The sequence below is a fragment of the Ranitomeya variabilis genome, chromosome 4 (assembly GCF_051348905.1).
Source record: "Ranitomeya variabilis isolate aRanVar5 chromosome 4, aRanVar5.hap1, whole genome shotgun sequence".
Taxonomy (NCBI): domain Eukaryota; kingdom Metazoa; phylum Chordata; class Amphibia; order Anura; family Dendrobatidae; genus Ranitomeya; species Ranitomeya variabilis.
In genome coordinates this window covers 434,362,948-434,384,116 of record NC_135235.1, presented here as the reverse complement: position 1 = coordinate 434,384,116, position 21,169 = coordinate 434,362,948, and the positions used below count along the sequence as shown (strand labels likewise).

The window sequence follows — 21,169 nt, the reverse complement described above, 5'->3', positions numbered from 1 at the left end:
ACTTATCTATTTTGTACAGCTGGTGCAGCTCCTCCATCACTCTTCCGAGGAAGCAGGCCCCTTGATCAGAATGGATGCACTTGGGACACCTGAAAACCTGAATGAAGTGTTTGCAGATTGCGTAAGCGGCAGACTCGGCAGTCTGGTCCCGCGTGGGCGTCACTACGGCAAATTTAGTAAAGTGGTCTATCATCACTAAACAATGCTCATAACCTTGATGTGCTGGTCCAATTGTCAAGTAATCTATTGCCAGTAGGTCCATGCGGCCAGAAGACCTCACCGTCTCTGTGGGAGCTCGTTGTTCTGGTGGTTTGACCAGCTCACAACTTCTGCATTGCCGACATACTTTATCCACAGTGTTCCTTAAGTGGGGGTGATAAAATAGGCGCTGTAACCACTGGAAAGTCTTTTCTGGCCCAAAGTATGCTCCTTTCTCATGTGCTTCCTTAGCCACCTGGTTTATCATGGACGAGGGAATCACTGTCTGCCATACAAGACTGAGTTCTGTTTGCAGGAATACCTTCCGGTACAGGATACCATCCCGCAACTCGAGCCTCTCCCACTGGTGTAGCATCTTCAGTACTTCAGGTGACATGGACCTCCTCTCATGTCGATTGGGCATTTGTTCAAACACGACCCACCTTCTCAACTGAGCTAGCTCCGGATCCTCCTGCTGTACTCGGACCCACTCATCACGGGGCTGCTCCAGCAAATTCACACAGGCCTCTTCCTGTTCAATTTTCCGTGCCGCTGCCACCGTCCTGGCAGTCTCTCCAAAACCTGGAACCTCTACATCTTCCAGTTCTTCATCCTGGCTGGGTGCTGGTTTGCGATAGTTTACTCGGGAGAGGGAATCCGCATGTACATTCTCAGCTCCTCTTTTATACGAAATTCTGTATCGGAACTTGGCCATTCGGGCTACCCAACGTTGTTCTAGGGTGCCTAACTTGGCATTCTCGAGATGGGCCAACGGATTGTTATCGGTGCGTACATGAACTTCTGAGCCAGCCAGATATTCCGCGAACTTCTCAGTCATTGCCCACACCAGCGCCAACAACTCCAGCTTGAATGAACTGTAGTTTTCTGGATTCCTTTCTGAGTCATGCAGAGACCGACTGGCGTATGCGATGACGCGCTCTTTCCCGTCCTGCATCTGCGACAGTACAGCCCCAAGGCCCTGCAGGCTCCCGTCAGTGTGCAAGATGAACGGTTGTGTGAAGTCAGCGTAGGCCAGCATGGGGGCCTCCGTCAGAGCCTTCTTCAAAGCCAAGAATGCTTCCTCCTGATGCTTCCCCCACTGTATGTTCCTGTTTTGGTGCAAGAGGGCACTCCCCTCAACAGCTCCTGGAGTGGATTAGCAAGGCGGGTAAAGTCTTTTACAAAGCATCTGAAGTATCCCGTGAGTCCCCGGAATGCACGCACATCTTTCACCGTTTTTGGAGTTGGCCACTCTTGTACCGCAGCGATCTTCTCCTGGGAAGGCCTCACCCCCTCAGCGGAGACAACATGTCCCAAGTATGCAATCTCGGTACGTAAGAGGTGACATTTCTGGGGTTTCACTTTCAAGCCATACTTCTGTAGCCAACTCAGAACTTGCTCTAATCTCTGCAGATGCTCCTCAAAGGTGGGGGCAAAGACGATGATATCATCCAAGTAGATCAAAGTGGCTTCAAAGTTCAGGTCTCCCAGACATCTCTCCATGAGTCGCCGAAATGTTCCTGGGGCGTTTGCTAGGCCGAAGGGCATCCGGTCGAACTCATACAGTCCCATTGGAAGGATGAAAGCCGTCTTGGCTCGGTCTTGCTCAGACATGGGCACCTGCGAGTAGCCGCTGGCCAAGTCTAACGTGGAGAAATATCTGGCATTCCCTAGTGCCGTCAGGGACTCCTCTATCCTGGGCAGTGGGTACGGGTCCCGCACTGTTCAAGCGTTGAGCCACTGATAGTCCACACAGAACCGCAGGGACCCGTCTTTCTTTCTCACCAAGACGATAGGGGCAGCCCACGGGCTCTGACTCTCACGTATAACTCCCTTCTTTAGCAAGTGTGACAGCATTCCCTTCACCTCCTGGTACATCTGTGGAGGTATTTGGTGGTACTGTTCCCAGATTGGTGCCGCATCCCCGGTGGGTATCTCGTGGGTAATGGCCGTGGTCCATCCAAAGTCATCTTCATCTTTGGCGAACGCATCCTGAAATTTCCCCAATACAGCTTCTACCTGAGGTACCTGCTGCGGAGTAAGTTCCGAGAGCTCCGCCCTCATGCGTTCCAGTATCTGGCGCCCTTCTTGCATTAACCTGGGGTCCGGAGCTGCCTCCGCCTTGACGGTCACCAGCCACGGATCTTCTGGCCTTGCTTTCAGCTGTACCGCCTCAGTGGGGACCAACTCGTCTGGAAGGCCCAGGACTTGAGTGACTTCGCTTCTAGGGGGCAAAGTTGGATCTGTCTCCCCCAAATTGATGCAGCGCACAAGGACAGTTCCATCCCGCACAGTAGCCAGGGACCGTGCGACCAATATTCCTGACGGCAGCTGGTCGGCTCTGCTGGGCTCAATTTGGACTTCGACCCCCTCCAGCGGGATGCCAGCTCGTACAGGCAGGGGAAGCACTGTCTGCCCAGGGGGCAACACTCGATTGACTGAGGCGGGGACGACGACTTTGCCGAGTTCCTTTCCATCGCTGTATGCTTCCCGGACCTGGGCGGTCAGTATCAGTTGTTGGAAGACCCTTCTCTGGGGGGTTTGGTCGCTCCATTGTTGTAGGAACTGTTCCGGGGACTCGTTGAAAACGAGGCTTCCAAGGTCTTTTAACACATTCATGCCCAGGGTCACGGTATGGTCTTTAGCTACCTCTCCATCCACCAGTACCACTCCTCTCCTCCCGAGGTCTTTTCCGCAGACCTCTATGTTCATCCATACCACCCCTGCGACTGGGATGGGCAAGTGATTGGCCGCCATAAGTTTGATCACAGGGCCCCATTTGGGCCGTAGCGCCTCTGTGAAGTGATGGCGGAAATATCTCTCAGGCATGGTGGTCACTTGTGAGCCGGTGTCTATCAAGCATCGCACTGCTCTTCTATTGATTTCTGCCCAGACCAGAGGGCACATGGAAAAAAGGCTGTGGGGACTTTTACTCCTCCTCCTCTGTTCTTCACGCTCTGAGCGGCGCCCCTCAAGCCCAGAGCCACCTAGTTTAAAGGAGGATGCGGGGATGGTAGGCTCCGCCGGGGACACCATCGAGCAATGTGGCCGGACTCTCCACAAGTGTAGCATGTAAGAGGGCTTCTCCTCCTGGTAGTTTCACCCTCACTTCGGGGGGCAGCTTCTCTGTCTCGCACCAGAGGGCCAGGCCCCTCTGCCAGAGTTCTTCTGGAGGCCGCCATTTCTTCACGGACCTGTCTAATCTCCATTCTCAGGTCCTCCACCCACTGGGGAATATTGCCTGTGGTGGTGGTTACCTCCCCGCTCTGCACCCTTCCTACCAGCCCCGTCACTCCCTGTTCTTGTTCTCGCACATGCGCCTCACTGTCAACCTCAGAGAAAGTCATGTCTGGCTTTACTCGCATGCGCTCTCGCAGTGCCTGTTTCATCATTGCGTCATGCAGTCCTGTCACTAGCTGATCTCGGAGCACCACATCAACTGACCATATCCCTACACCGTCCTTTCATCTGATAGCAGTGTGAAGCTCTTGTAGGGCGTTCATGAATTGGGTCACGGTCTCCCCCTCCCGTTGTACCCGGTGAAACAGTCGCATGTGAAGTTCCCCTACGTCAGTGGGGTCCCCATGCGTTTCCTCAAGTATGCGCAGCACTTTGTCCAGGGTATCTCTCTCCCGGGGGGACCTATGCATGACAGAATCCCGCGCCTCCCCCTCCAGGGCCATCAATGCAATTTCTGCCTCCAGGGCTGGTGTCATGGGGTGCATCCGCATCATTTTCCGGATACGCTCTGTCCAACTCCACAACATTACATTGTTCCCAGTGAACCTTGGCAAATTATTCAACATGGCTCCCAGGGAAGTGCTAGACCTGGGAACTTCCCCAGCTGCTTGGTCTGCCCTGTCCACGCTACCATGTGACATCCTGCCGACTACGCCAAATGTAATAGCGTGCAGGTACTGAGTATGTCACCACGGAACAGACAGACCAACAGTTGAGGGATTTAATAACAGGAATTAGGTTCTCCTCGCAGGGAGGAAGCAATGGAAGATAACTAGCAATAAAACAATGCAAAAATACGGGAGTTAAACAATATAACAGAATTAAGCAGGATTTCTTGAGAAAAGAACACTTATCAGTCTGATGAGGCCTTGCTTGGAGGGTCGTCTTCTCCAACGTAGGCGCCGAGAATCAGCGGCACTTGTCGTCCCTCTGTTGTCCGTGAGCAGAGTAGTCTCTGAGAGCCTGCTGCCTGGGGTTTCGGGAGTTAATGTGGTATGCACAGGCTCTGAGTCTTTAACTTTTACAGCACAGCCAGAAAATCAGGGCTCCGCACTGTTGTCTCTGTACCAGGAAAACAGGGGCTCTGCACTGTTAAGTCTCTGTACCAGGAAAACAGGGGCTCTGCACTGTTAAGTCTCTGTACCAGGAGTCAGGGGCCAGGGTGTCGTAGTCTCTCAACAGGTCTCAAAGTTCCCCTCTCCCGTCACAGCAGAGTCCGCTTTATGTACTCACAAGATGCAGTCTTTCTGGGCAGTCTCTACAAGATGCAGTCTTTCTGGGCAGTCTCTTTCTCTCTCTCTTCTGGAGCACAGCTGCACCCTGCTCTGCACGCTGCTCTGCACGCTGCTCTGCACGCTGCTCTGTCTCCTGCGTGCGTCCCTTTCCCACTCTCTGGCTGCTTCCCTTCTGTCCCAGTCTACAAGTGCCCCCCCTAGGGAACCTGCGGCACAGCTCAATGGTTCCGGGCACAGAGCCGAGAAGGTAACTGCCCCCAGACTCTTCTTGTGCTTTTAACTCCTTACAACTACTTCATAGTTAAACCTTCTGAAAGCAATGCTTTGCAGGAGTTTTCATGAGGATATGGCTGAACCTGAGAGAGTAGCCAAATCTTCCAGAATCCAGGAGGTCTTTTGTTCTTGAAGCCCCCAATCTGTGCCATATAATCCTGAGCATATTTTCAAGCATGTCAGAAGAACGGTGTGGTTCCAAGCGAAGAGGTCACAGATCAGTGTTTCTAGAAGAGATTTGCTCCTTAAAATCACACTTAACGCCACAATTCTTTCTCTGAACGTTTCATTTGGAATTTGTTCACAAATTCTCTGTATGTCACTTTATGAAATTGTACATGTTCACAGAAATCCATGGGAGATGAAGTATACCTCAAAGATTTTCAAGACACAGCTATAACAAGGCCATGTACATGATTTCAAAGGACATTCTTTGCTCAATCTTCCGTATCTTTAGCACTTTTTGCCAACAAATTAAAATTATTCTTGTGTGTTATGGCAAATCTAAACCTGACTTGACCTTATAACATAATAGGTTATTTTCTTATAATGCTGTCAGTTTGGGTGATCAAAACCCATGTTGGGTCAGGATTTGTATTACAAAGTACTCATTTAGATCTGAATACATAACAATTGGCACAGAAGACAGCTGGACACTGTACGAAGGCACTATTATTAGCCACTGTGCTAAAAAAAACCTCTAAAAATAAAACCCATAGAAATAATCACATTAGTAGTTATTAGGAGAATAAAGAAAATCAAGGTACGTTTAGGAGCTGATTACCATGACTGAGTACAAAAGTGCTATAAGAATGCTAAGAGAGAAGAGGTACACCAGAAAATCTGATAAGCAGGAGCTATATCTGTTTCACAGTCATAATGCATAGGGAATTTCTGAAGCTCTGGGGTAAATACACATGTGTTATTCTACTCATCAGTCACAGCTATTTTCTTCAGAGGGATTGACATATTTTTTTCTGACAAAGATTATGCTGTTATCCATAGAGCAGTGACACAACAATGTTCCTGATCTGCATGTGTGTGCGTAACGGTTCAAAATGCTTCATGCTAATTGACAATTGCTATCTGGTAACAGCATCCCGACATGACAAGAAAGGTATACAATGTAACACGTTTCTCAAAGGAAAGTGTATTGTAAGAACAGAAGCAAATAGAAATTCTTGGTAAATTGACTGTAGACAGAATTAGAGTGACCTGAAATTTACCATAGTGAGGCCTGGAATTGTGTATTTCAAAGACTGCAGATTATCTACAATGACTTCACCGGCCAATGGATGGAAATCAGCAGAGGTGCTCCACTCAACTGCAAGAAACAGGAGATATATAGATTAGTAAATTTGGAAATCAATTAACAATTCACATAAAAAAAATAATAATAAAAAATATATATATATGTATATATATATATAATTAGAAAAAACGAGGCAGCACTCCATCTTTGCAGTGTTTAGACGTGCAGGATTTTAATCAACCCACTGGTCTGGGCGACGTTTCGGCTCAGACTGAGCCTTTCTCAAGCAATGGGTTTTACAAACAGGTATCAATTTATAGTACTCCCAACAATAATCATAGCCAAAGGGAATATATAATTCATACAGTAAATGCTTCATATATTGTGCAAATCCAAGTACATGTGCGGATCAGTTCATCATGAACCGATATTATAAGGTGCTTATTTATAAAGTGCTTTGTGCTCTGTGCTCATATATTGTTTTACATTTAAAATCCCCATATTTAGTTAACTATTCAGAGTGTATTGCAGCTAATATAACCTCACATTTCATATATACATACTTAAATAGTGAAGAGCCCATGTGCCGCATGTAGGACGCCATTCCCCATATTCAGCGTCTGCTAATGCCAACTGCGCATGTCCAAGCGCGTCATCGATATACATACTGCGCATGTCTAGGCGCTTACTGGAAGTAGTGGATTGCCGACCAATTGGATGCTACATCACTTGCGTTTAAGCGCCTAATAACTCCATATCATAGCGCTGCGTTTATGCATAAGCGCTAACCATCATCAACTTGCTTGTGGCACACTATTTTGCCCATATGTTGGATTTAGTGCGCTTACAAATCCATTGTATCTGTGATCCACTCTGTCACCTGCATATTGTCTTATATATTTTTTTGTACAATACTTGTGCTGAGGCATATTTCGGAGATATCTATTACCTTTAAATGGGTGTTTTTCACTACCCTGTCAACCCGGACGACACCTTAGTTTTAGGCTGTCTCCGGGCGCCATATAGCGTCCAGATGTCCCCGCTGGCCCCTCCGGGTCAACAGTTACAAACTGGACTGCTAAAAGGTAGTGCAACCCTTACCACTCATTCCTTTAGATATTCATGCCCCGACATAATTAAGCAACAGAATTCATAGGCAAAAAAATTTTTTTTATTTCATATTAATAAATTGTGTCAGCAATCCACCATATCCAGAAAAATTTTTTAAAAGCTCTAAAGATCTTGTTTATAAATTTATTGTCAATTAATTTCATATCAAAATTCTTCGTCCTCGTGCGACCATGTTCTCCCACATAATGAGCATATACCTAAAACAGTTAAAATATAGGGAACAAATAAAAATTTATATTAAAATAAAGGAAATAAATTTCCAAGTAACCACACATCCTCAAAAATACTTCAAGGATAAGGAACCATATACTTCAAAATAGCATAAAAATTATAAATTACAAATTACATAACTGTATGAATTTTGAAGTCCACATTTAAACCTCTAGGCTTGAGGGTGTCTAGTTCGTAGATCCATTTTAATTCCTTCTTTTTGAGGATCCCTTCCCTATCCCCCCCTCTCCTTTGTACTGGAACTACATCTATAATCCTACACTTTAGATCCTTCTCAGAGTGATTTTGTTCAACAAAATGTTTGGGGACCGGAAGATCCATCCTTTTCTTTCTTATTGTATACCGGTGCTGGTTCATTCTGACCTTGAATTCACATGTGGTCTCACCAATATACCACAGATTACAAGGGCACATTAGGAGATATATAACAAATTCAGAACTGCATGTCAAAAATTCATTAATCCTATATATCTTGCCTGTCCGTGGATGCTGAAATGTACTACCCTTCACCATGTGTGTGCAATTCACACAGTTCAGGCAAGGAAAGCTTCCTTTTTTATTTGTGCCCGTTAATGTTGACTGGTAACCTTTTTTCATTGTTCCTATATCTGATTTAACTAGATAGTTGCCAAGATTTTTGCTCTTTTTATATGAACAAATGGGTGGTATCTTGAGCTCCCTAATATCAGGAAGGCACTTACCCAACATCCCCCAATGTTTTTTAACTATTCTGGCAACCTCCTTGCTCTCTTCAGCGTAGGTCGTAACCAATGGGATCCGATCCAACTGCCTTCTTTTCTTTACACTCGATGGTTTATTAATCAAATCCCCTCTATTTTGTTTAAGCACCATTTGTTTGGTTCTTTCTAATAAATTCTTCGGATACCCCCTTCTTAGGAACTTATCAGTTAGCCTATCAAGCACAACATCAACCTCATCATCTTCCTTAACAATACGTCGTACTCTTAGTAATTGACTAAGCGGGATTGATTTTAGCATACTACGAGGATGTTGGCTATCGTATGTCAATAGGTTATTTCTATCAGTTTTTTTAACAAAAAGTGTTGTATTGAGCGCCCCTTCCTTTTGTGTGACCATTACATCCAAAAACTGAATTTCCAATCTGGATGAAACCAAAGTAAATTTAATTGTCTCGTCAATCGTATTGAGAAAACAATGGAAATCCTCCAAGGCCCTTTGAGTACCTGTCCACAGGAGGAAGACGTCGTCTATGTATCTCCACCACGCCAGTACATTTTGGAAGTGGTGGGACACATAGACGAAGTCCTCCTCCAGTACCTCCATTACCAAATTAGCATATGCGGGGGCCATGTTGGCCCCCATTGCAGTTCCGCGCCTTTGTGCAAAAAACAAATCCCCAAAAAGAAAATAGTTGCGTTTTAATATTATTTCCAACAACCTTAATAAGAAGGTCCTGCCTTCTGCAGTAAATTTTGCCATATCCAATTTTTTATCCACCGCCCGTAACCCCCTATCATGGTCAATAGATGTGTACAGGGATACTACGTCAAAAGACGCTAAAATAATCTCCTCAGTCAACTGTATACCTTCCAATTTTTTAAAAAAATCCGTTGTATCCCTGATATATGATTTTCCACTTTTGACTATAGGGTTAAAGACTTTATCTAGGAATATACCCATCTTGCTGAAAATTGAATTAACCCCGGAGATTATTGGGCGTCCCGGTGGATTTATCAGACTCTTATGAATTTTGGGGATAATATATAGCACCGGGGTTGTAGGGGCCCCTACTTGTAGATAGTCAAATAAAAATAAAAATAAATCTTGGTCAATTATTTTAGAATCAAAGGCTTCTTTCAGGCATAACTTGATTTCCTTCTCAATACGAAACCTGGGGTCTCCTTCCATTCTACCATAAACCTCCTCGTCCTGCAATTGTCTATTGATTTCATTTAGATACATACACCTGTCCATGACGACGACGGCACCCCCCTTGTCTGCGTGTTTAATGATGACGTCGCCGTCATGGACAAGCTCCTGCAATGCCAAAAATTCATCTCTCAATATATTGGGGTGTTGAAATTCCCTCTGCATATTACCTCTTAGTATCTCTATTTCCATCATAACTGCCTTCTCAAAAGCATCAATCACAGCCGAGCTAGTCGGGGGCATAAAACAACTTTTTTTACATAGTTCTACCATCTTCAAATCAAATTCAAATCAAATGTCCAAGCGCGTCATCGATATACATACTGCGCATGTCTAGGCGCTTACTGGAAGTAGTGGATTGCCGACCAATTGGATGCTACATCACTTGCGTTTAAGCGCCTAATAACTCCATATCATAGCACTGCGTTTATGCATAAGCGCTAACCATCATCAACTTGCTTGTGGCACACTATTTTGCCCATATGTTGGATTTAGTGCGCTTACAAATCCATTGTATCTGTGATCCACTCTGTCACCTGCATATTGTCTTATATATTTTTTTGTACAATACTTGTGCTGAGGCATATTTCGGAGATATCAATTACCTTTAAATGGGTGTTTTTCACTACCCTGTCAACCCGGACGACACCTTAGTTTTAGGCTGTCTCCGGGCGCCATATAGCGTCCAGATGTCCCCGCTGGCCCCTCCGGGTCAACAGTTACAAACTGGACTGCTAAAAGGTAGTGCAACCCTTACCACTCATTCCTTTAGATATTCATGCCCCGACATAATTAAGCAACAGAATTCATAGGCAAAAAAAATTTTTTTATTTCATATTAATAAATTGTGTCAGCAATCCACCATATCCAGAAAATTTTTTTAAAAGCTCTAAAGATCTTGTTTATAAATTTATTGTCAATTAATTTCATATCAAAATTCTTCGTCCTCGTGCGACCATGTTCTCCCACATAATGAGCATATACCTAAAACAGTTAAAATATAGGGAACAAATAAAAATTTATATTAAAATAAAGGAAATAAATTTCCAAGTAACCACACATCCTCAAAAATACTTCAAGGATAAGGAACCATATACTTCAAAATAGCATAAAAATTATAAATTACAAATTACATAACTGTATGAATTTTGAAGTCCACATTTAAACCTCTAGGCTTGAGGGTGTCTAGTTCGTAGATCCATTTTAATTCCTTCTTTTTGAGGATCCCTTCCCTATCCCCCCCTCTCCTTTGTACTGGAACTACATCTATAATCCTACACTTTAGATCCTTCTCAGAGTGATTTTGTTCAACAAAATGTTTGGGGACCGGAAGATCCATCCTTTTCTTTCTTATTGTATACCGGTGCTGGTTCATTCTGACCTTGAATTCACATGTGGTCTCACCAATATACCACAGATTACAAGGGCACATTAGGAGATATATAACAAATTCAGAACTGCATGTCAAAAATTCATTAATCCTATATATCTTGCCTGTCCGTGGATGCTGAAATGTACTACCCTTCACCATGTGTGTGCAATTCACACAGTTCAGGCAAGGAAAGCTTCCTTTTTTATTTGTGCCCGTTAATGTTGACTGGTAACCTTTTTTCATTGTTCCTATATCTGATTTAACTAGATAGTTGCCAAGATTTTTGCTCTTTTTATATGAACAAATGGGTGGTAACTTGAACTCCCTAATATCAGGAAGGCACTTACCCAACATCCCCCAATGTTTTTTAACTATTCTGGCAACCTCCTTGCTCTCTTCAGCGTAGGTCGTAACCAATGGGATCCGATCCAACTGCCTTCTTTTCTTTACACTCGATGGTTTATTAATCAAATCCCCTCTATTTTGTTTAAGCACCATTTGTTTGGTTCTTTCTAATAAATTCTTCGGATACCCCCTTCTTAGGAACTTATCAGTTAGCCTATCAAGCACAACATCAACCTCATCATCTTCCTTAACAATACGTCGTACTCTTAGTAATTGACTAAGCGGGATTGATTTTAGCATACTACGAGGATGTTGGCTATCGTATGTCAATAGGTTATTTCTATCAGTTTTTTTAACAAAAAGTGTTGTACTGAGCGCCCCTTCCTTTTGTGTGACCATTACATCCAAAAACTGAATTTCCAATCTGGATGAAACCAAAGTAAATTTAATTGTCTCGTCAATCGTATTGAGAAAACAATGGAAATCCTCCAAGGCCCTTTGAGTACCTGTCCACAGGAGGAAGACGTCGTCTATGTATCTCCACCACGCCAGTACATTTTGGAAGTGGTGGGACACATAGACGAAGTCCTCCTCCAGTACCTCCATTACCAAATTAGCATATGCGGGGGCCATGTTGGCCCCCATTGCAGTTCCGCGCCTTTGTGCAAAAAACAAATCCCCAAAAAGAAAATAGTTGCGTTTTAATATTATTTCCAACAACCTTAATAAGAAGGTCCTGCCTTCTGCAGTAAATTTTGCCATATCCAATTTTTTATCCACCGCCCGTAACCCCCTATCATGGTCAATAGATGTGTACAGGGATACTACGTCAAAAGACGCTAAAATAATCTCCTCAGTCAACTGTATACCTTCCAATTTTTTTAAAAAATCCGTTGTATCCCTGATATATGATTTTCCACTTTTGACTATAGGGTTAAAGACTTTATCTAGGAATATACCCATCTTGCTGAAAATTGAATTAACCCCGGAGATTATTGGGCGTCCCGGTGGATTTATCAGACTCTTATGAATTTTGGGGATAATATATAGCACCGGGGTTGTAGGGGCCCCTACTTGTAGATAGTCAAATAAAAATAAAAATAAATCTTGGTCAATTATTTTAGAATCAAAGGCTTCTTTCAGGCATAACTTGATTTCCTTCTCAATACGAAACCTGGGGTCTCCTTCCATTCTACCATAAACCTCCTCGTCCTGCAATTGTCTATTGATTTCATTTAGATACATACACCTGTCCATGACGACGACGGCACCCCCCTTGTCTGCGTGTTTAATGATGACGTCGCCGTCATGGACAAGCTCCTGCAATGCCAAAAATTCATCTCTCAATATATTGGGGTGTTGAAATTCCCTCTGCATATTACCTCTTAGTATCTCTATTTCCATCATAACTGCCTTCTCAAAAGCATCAATCACAGCCGAGCTAGTCGGGGGCATAAAACAACTTTTTTTACATAGTTCTACCATCTTCAAATCAAATTCAAATCAAATGTCCAAGCGCGTCATCGATATACATACTGCGCATGTCTAGGCGCTTACTGGAAGTAGTGGATTGCCGACCAATTGGATGCTACATCACTTGCGTTTAAGCGCCTAATAACTCCATATCATAGCGCTGCGTTTATGCATAAGCGCTAACCATCATCAACTTGCTTGTGGCACACTATTTTGCCCATATGTTGGATTTAGTGCGCTTACAAATCCATTGTATCTGTGATCCACTCTGTCACCTGCATATTGTCTTATATATTTTTTTGTACAATACTTGTGCTGAGGCATATTTCGGAGATATCTATTACCTTTAAATGGGTGTTTTTCACTACCCTGTCAACCCGGACGACACCTTAGTTTTAGGCTGTCTCCGGGCGCCATATAGCGTCCAGATGTCCCCGCTGGCCCCTCCGGGTCAACAGTTACAAACTGGACTGCTAAAAGGTAGTGCAACCCTTACCACTCATTCCTTTAGATATTCATGCCCCGACATAATTAAGCAACAGAATTCATAGGCAAAAAAATTTTTTTATTTCATATTAATAAATTGTGCCAGCAATCCACCATATCCAGAAATTTTTTTTAAAAGCTCTAAAGATCTTGTTTATAAATTTATTGTCAATTAATTTCATATCAAAATTCTTCGTCCTCGTGCGACCATGTTCTCCCACATAATGAGCATATACCTAAAACAGTTAAAATATAGGGAACAAATAAAAATTTATATTAAAATAAAGGAAATAAATTTCCAAGTAACCACACATCCTCAAAAATACTTCAAGGATAAGGAACCATATACTTCAAAATAGCATAAAAATTATAAATTACAAATTACATAACTGTATGAATTTTGAAGTCCACATTTAAACCTCTAGGCTTGAGGGTGTCTAGTTCGTAGATCCATTTTAATTCCTTCTTTTTGAGGATCCCTTCCCTATCCCCCCCTCTCCTTTGTACTGGAACTACATCTATAATCCTACACTTTAGATCCTTCTCAGAGTGATTTTGTTCAACAAAATGTTTGGGGACCGGAAGATCCATCCTTTTCTTTCTTATTGTATACCGGTGCTGGTTCATTCTGACCTTGAATTCACATGTGGTCTCACCAATATACCACAGATTACAAGGGCACATTAGGAGATATATAACAAATTCAGAACTGCATGTCAAAAATTCATTAATCCTATATATCTTGCCTGTCCGTGGATGCTGAAATGTACTACCCTTCACCATGTGTGTGCAATTCACACAGTTCAGGCAAGGAAAGCTTCCTTTTTTATTTGTGCCCGTTAATGTTGACTGGTAACCTTTTTTCATTGTTCCTATATCTGATTTAACTAGATAGTTGCCAAGATTTTTGCTCTTTTTATATGAACAAATGGGTGGTAACTTGAACTCCCTAATATCAGGAAGGCACTTACCCAACATCCCCCAATGTTTTTTAACTATTCTGGCAACCTCCTTGCTCTCTTCAGCGTAGGTCGTAACCAATGGGATCCGATCCAACTGCCTTCTTTTCTTTACACTCGATGGTTTATTAATCAAATCCCCTCTATTTTGTTTAAGCACCATTTGTTTGGTTCTTTCTAATAAATTCTTCGGATACCCCCTTCTTAGGAACTTATCAGTTAGCCTATCAAGCACAACATCAACCTCATCATCTTCCTTAACAATACGTCGTACTCTTAGTAATTGACTAAGCGGGATTGATTTTAGCATACTACGAGGATGTTGGCTATCGTATGTCAATAGGTTATTTCTATCAGTTTTTTTAACAAAAAGTGTTGTATTGAGCGCCCCTTCCTTTTGTGTGACCATTACATCCAAAAACTGAATTTCCAATCTGGATGAAACCAAAGTAAATTTAATTGTCTCGTCAATCGTATTGAGAAAACAATGGAAATCCTCCAAGGCCCTTTGAGTACCTGTCCACAGGAGGAAGACGTCGTCTATGTATCTCCACCACGCCAGTACATTTTGGAAGTGGTGGGACACATAGACGAAGTCCTCCTCCAGTACCTCCATTACCAAATTAGCATATGCGGGGGCCATGTTGGCCCCCATTGCAGTTCCGCGCCTTTGTGCAAAAAACAAATCCCCAAAAAGAAAATAGTTGCGTTTTAATATTATTTCCAACAACCTTAATAAGAAGGTCCTGCCTTCTGCAGTAAATTTTGCCATATCCAATTTTTTATCCACCGCCCGTAACCCCCTATCATGGTCAATAGATGTGTACAGGGATACTACGTCAAAAGACGCTAAAATAATCTCCTCAGTCAACTGTATACCTTCCAATTTTTTTAAAAAATCCGTTGTATCCCTGATATATGATTTTCCACTTTTGACTATAGGGTTAAAGACTTTATCTAGGAATATACCCATCTTGCTGAAAATTGAATTAACCCCGGAGATTATTGGGCGTCCCGGTGAATTTATCAGACTCTTATGAATTTTGGGGATAATATTGCTTGAGAAAGGCTCAGTCTGAGCCGAAACGTCGCCCAGACCAGTGGGTTGATTAAAATCCTGCACGTCTAAACACTGCAAAGATGGAGTGCTGCCTCGTTTTTTCTAATTATTGAATTACCTGGATATATGGACTGGTATCCTGGGGGCTGTGCACCCGAAGATAAGTAGAAAGTGTGCTGTTCCTTTTCTTTTTATCTATATATATATATATATATATATATATATACACTCACTGGCCCTTTATTAGGTACACCTGTCCAACTTCTTGTTAACACTTAATTTCTAATCAGCCAATCACATGGCGGCAACTCAGTGCATTTAGGCATGTAGACATGGTCAAGACAATCTCCTGCAGTTCAAACCGAGCATCAGTATGGGGAAGAAAGGTGATTTGAGTGCCTTTGAACGTGGCATGTGTTGTTGGTGCCAGAAGGGCTGGTCTGAGTATTTCAGAAACTGCTGATCTACTGGGATTTTCACGCACAATTATCTCTAGGGTTTACAGAGAATGGTCCGAAAAAGAAAAAAAATCCAGTGAGCGGCAGTTCTGTGGGCGGAAATGCCTTGTTGATGCCAGAGGTCAGAGGAGAATGGGCAGACTGGTTCGAGCTGATAGAAAGGCAACAGTGACTCAAATCGCCACCCGTTACAACCAAGGTAGGCCTAAGAGCATCTCTGAACGCACAGTGCGTCGAACTTTGAGGCAGATGGGCTACAGCAGCAGAAGACCACACCGGGTACCACTCCTTTCAGCTAAGAACAGGAAACTGAGGCTACAATTTGTACAAGCTCATCGAAATTGGACAGTAGAAGATTGGAAAAACGTTGCTTGGTCTGATGAGTCTCGATTTCTGCTGCGACATTCGGATGGTAGGGTCAGAATTTGGCGTAAACAACATGAAAGCATGGATCCATCCTGCCTTGTATGGAGCATCTTTGGGATGTGCAGCCGACAAATCTGCGGCAACTGTGTGATGCCATCATGTCAATATGGACCAAAATCTCTGAGGAATGCTTCCAGCACCTTGTTGAATCTATGCCACGAAGAATTGAGGCAGTTCTGAAGGCAAAAGGGGGTCCAACCCGTTACTAGCATGGTGTACCTAATAAAGTGGCCGGTGAGTGTATATATATATACAGTACAGACCAAAAGTTTGGACACACCTTCTCATTTAAAGATTTTTCTGCATTTTCATGTCTATGAAAATTGTAAATTCACACTAAAGGCATCAAAACTATGAATTAACACATGTGGAATTATATACTTAGCAAAAAAGTGTGAAACAATTATGTCTTATATTCTAGGTTCTTCACCTTTTTCTTTGATGACTGCTTTGCACACTCTTGGCATTCTCTTGATGAGCTTCAAGAGGTAGTCACCGGGAATGGTTTTCACTTCACAGGTGTGCCCTGTCAGGTTTAATAAGTGGGATTTCTTGCCTTATAAATGGTGTTGGGACCATCAGTTGTGTTGTGCAGAAGTCTGGTGGATACACAGCTAATAGTCCTACTGAATAGACTGTTAGAATTTGTATTATGGCAAGAAAAAAGCAGCTAAGTAAAGAATGGAGCAGGTGTAAACCGCTGCGGAATCCTAAAAAAGAATTGATGTACTGCGGAATAAGCAATGCAGCTTTTGTTTTCCATAGGTTTACATGGTACTGTAAACTCGTGGAAAACTGCTGCGAATCCGCAGCGGCCAATCCACAACATGTGTACATACCCTCATACTACTACAACATATATGCAAGTTTTTTCTGGCAAGCCTCCCTCACACAAGAGGCATCTTGTTAACTTTTCTAATTAAGTTTATGTGTTTTTAGAATGCTTAATAAAATTTTGCAATTTTTAAATAAACACATTTTTGTAAATGACGTGCCAATAGTTTCACTTTAATAAGATTTTCACTGGCTAATGTACTGTCTCTGCAGATGACTCTGTATACCATTCTCACACAGAGTCATGCAGAGAATCAAAAATCATTTGCCTCCTATCTCAAATGTCCCCTGACACTTTGCTCCCTCCTTGTCTCTCCAGGGATGGTATTTCATATGCTTGGATCCTGCCATTGAGTGAAGTTTGTAGAGTAATTACAGCACTAAGTTTTACTTTGCAAAAGTTTTACTTTGCAAAATTGAGGAAAACATACAATTAAAAAAAAAGATAATGTCCATGAAAGTAAAGAAGACTAATGGGAACTGTAATTAATGACATTTGTAATCCTGCCTAAAACACATAAACAAAGGTACTATGCAGAGCTAAAAAAAAATAATACAAATGAAGCATAATAATTTTGTGTTGTGCTGACATCATGCAGTGAACATTGACACATATAGTGGGGAAAATAAGTATCTGATACACTGACGATTCTTCACGTTTTCCCACCAAGAAAGAGTGGAGAGATCTGTAATTTTTATTATAGGTACACTTCAACTGTGAGAGGCATAATCTAAAAATATAAAAAAAAACAGAAAATCACATTGTGTGATTTTTAAATTATTAAATTGCATTTTATTGCATGAAATAAGTATTTGATCACCTACAAACCAGCAAGAATTCTGTCTCTCACAGACCTGTTAGTTTTTCTTTAAGAAGCCCTCCTACTCTGCACTCATTACCTGTATTAATTGCATGTGTTTGAACTTGTTACTTGTATAAAAGACACCTGTCTACACACTCAATCAATCAATCACGCTTCAACTTCTCCACCATGACCAAGACCAAAGAGCTGTTTAAGGACACCAGGGACAAAACTGTAGACCTGCACAAGGCTGGGATGGGCTACTGGACAATAGGCAAGCAGCTTGGTAAGAAGGCAATAAGACCAGAAATACACAGGAAGACCTGGTCAATGACCCAAAGAGAGCATAGTCTCAAATATTACCGTTAGTAATACTCTACACCATCATGGATTAAAATCATGCAGGGCATGCAAGGTCACACCAGCACATGTCCAGGCCCATTTGAAGCTCCCCAAAGACCATCTGGATGATCCAGAGGAGGCATGGGAGAAAGTCATGTGATCAGATGAGACCAAAATAGAACTTTTTAGTATCAACTCCACTTACTGTGTTTGGAGGAAAAAAAAAACCATGAACACCATCCCAAGCATGTGAAGCATGGTGGGGGAAACACCATACTATGGAGGTGCTTTTCTGCAAGCGGGAAAGGAAGACTGCACCGTAATGAAAGGAGGATATATAGGGTCATGCATAGCAAGATTATGGCCAACTTCCTTCCCTCAGCAAGTGCATTGAAGATAGGTTGCAGCTGGGTCTTCCTGCATGACAATGACCCGAAACACACAGCCTGGGCAACTAAGGTGTGGCTCCATAAGAAGCATTTCAAGTTCCTGAAATGGACTAACCAGTCTCCAGACCTGAACCCAATGGAAAATCTTTGGAGGGAGCTGAAACTCAATGTTGTCTAGTGACAATGACGAAACCTGAAAGATCTGGAGAAGATCTGTATGGAGGAGTGGGCCAAAATCCCTGCTGCAGTGTGTGCAAACTTGGTCAAGAAGTACAGGAAGCATCTCACCTCTGTAGTTGTAAGCAAAGGTTTTTGCAACAACTATTAAGTTCTGTTTTTCTATTGTTTTAAATACTAATTTCATGCAATAAAATGCAAATTAATTGTGTAAAAATCATGATTTTCTGGATTTTTTTAACATTTTGTCTCTCACATTCTTTGTAGGTGGGAAAACTTACAAAATTGGCAGTGTATCAAACACTTCTTTTCCCCACTGTATACTGTAGACAGTGGTTAAAAAAATCTACAAATGCTGTTAAAATGTCAAGTGTTTTTCATATACAAAATCATATACTGTAAAGAACAATTTCAGAACAATAATCTGTATAATAAAATAAAAAATAAACTTAAATCTTTCAAGGTGGAAAAGGAAAAATAAAGAAAGCTTTAGACCTTTTGGCAGCCAATTTTTCTCCTGTCTTTTCACCAATTTTTGAGAGAAATCCAATTCTAGGCAATGTCACTGTTTTGCCAAATTTAATCCACTTCTCGATGACCATTTTTTCAGTGTTCTATTTTATATGTAATCTCTTGAATATTTTTTTAACCTTCCCCTGACAGGTAATTTTCAATAATGAGATCACTTTGCTGTGCTGTAAGCTGTTTACGAACCTCGGCTTTTGCGGTAACGTGCAAGAAAATTTCAGTAAAATCCTACTAGAATAGCTAATCGTGATATGGAATTAATCAGAATTACTTAAAAATGATGGCAGCTGTGTACTGACTACTGTTTAATATGAGTTGAAATGTGATTGGCTATTTCTGAACCCAAACACACCCCAATTATGAGAATGTTCACACTTATGCAAACGCATTATTTTAGTTTTAATATTTCTATTAATATTAAACAATCTCATTTTTTTTCTCAATGGATTTGTAAAATTTATTGGTGACATTAACCCCTTCCCGACATGCACATGTCAAGTCCCCTGCTTTGATGTGGGCTCCGGCGGTTAGCCCACATCAAAGTCGCGACATGTCAGCTATTTTGTACAGCTGACATGTGCGCGCAATAGCGGCGGGTGAAATCGCGATTCACCCGCCGCTATTAACTTGTTAAATGCCGCTGTCAAACGCTGACAGCAGCATTTAACCAGCGCTTCCGGCCACGCGGCCGGAGATGAGCACATCGCCGACCCCCGTCACATGATCGGGGGTCGGCGATGCATCAGAATGGTAACCATAGAGGTCCTTGAGACCTCTATGGTTACTGATGCCGGCCTGCTGTGAGTGTCCCCCTGTGGTCGGCGCTCATAGCAAGCCTGCATTTCAGCTACATAGCAGCGATGATCGCTGCTATGTAGCAGAGCCGATCAGGCTATGCCAGCTTCTAGCCTCCCATGGAGGCTAATGAAGCATGGAAAAAGTAGAAAAAAATGTTTTTAAAAATATGAAAAAAATAAAAAATATATAAAAGTTTAAATCACCCCCTTCCGCCTCATTCAAAATAAAAGAATAAAAAAATCAAACCTACACATATTTGGTATTGTTGCATTCAGAATTGCCCAATCCATCAATAAAAAAAAGCATTAACCTGATCGCTAAACTGCATAGCGAGAAAAAAATTCAAAACGCCAGAAATACTTTTTTTGGTCCCTGCGACATTGCATTAAAATGCAATAACAGGCGATCAAAAGAAAGTATCTGCACAAAGTGGAATCATTATAAACATCAGCTCAGCACGCAAAAAATAAGCCCTCACCCAACCCCACACAGGTGTCGGAATATGGTGCATATTTTTTTTAGCAAAGTTTAGATTTTTTTTCACCACTTAGATAAAAAATAACCTAGACATGTAAGGTGTCTATGAACTTGAAATGACCTGGAGAATCATACTGGTAGGTCAGTTTTAGCATTTGGTGAAGCTAGCAAAAAAGCCAATCAAAAAACAAGTGTGGGATTGCACTTTTTTTCAATTTCACCGCACTTGGAATTTTTTTCCCGTTTTGTGGTACAAGACATGGTAAAACCAATGGTGTTGTTCAAATGTACAACTCTTCCCGCAAAAAATAAGCTCTCATATGACCTTATTGATGGAAAAATAAAAAAGTTATGGCTCTGGGAAGGAGGGGAGCAAAAAACGAAAACACAAAAAGGAAAAAGGGCCGCGGCGGGAAGGGGTTAAAGGTGGAAAAAGTTCTGAAATTTTTCTTGATATGTTTGTTGTAAATGACAAAAGTCTAGCATTTTAACCCTTTCCTGAATTTGGACGTATCCATACGTTCAGTTCGCTAGGTAATTACCAAAGTTGGACATATGGATACTGTGACGGATCGCACAGGGGAAGGGGTGTGTCGACGTCGCTCACCTCTGGGGAGGGGAGAGAAGGACCCAACAGAGATCAGCTCTCTGGTGCCACAACTTGCCCCAGGTCAGTCAGGCAACTGCACCGAGGGCAAATAGGCTTCCCTTTTAGGTACAAGTTATTGAGTCACTCCCAGTGAGGGGGGATATGTAATCAGAAATTAGCTT

The 21,169-nt window shown here is 42.3% G+C and overlaps 1 protein-coding gene across 1 annotated transcript in view; it reads right to left on the bottom strand.

The window, feature by feature from the left end:
* Positions 1-21,169, bottom strand: part of ANKFN1 (ankyrin repeat and fibronectin type III domain containing 1) — a 1,096,304-nt gene that overhangs the window by 413,191 nt on the left and 661,944 nt on the right. Inside the window, exon 6 of the mRNA XM_077257596.1 lies at positions 6,173-6,270. Coding sequence (XP_077113711.1) covers positions 6,173-6,270 — 98 coding nt within the window. The remainder of the gene's footprint in view (positions 1-6,172; positions 6,271-21,169) is intronic.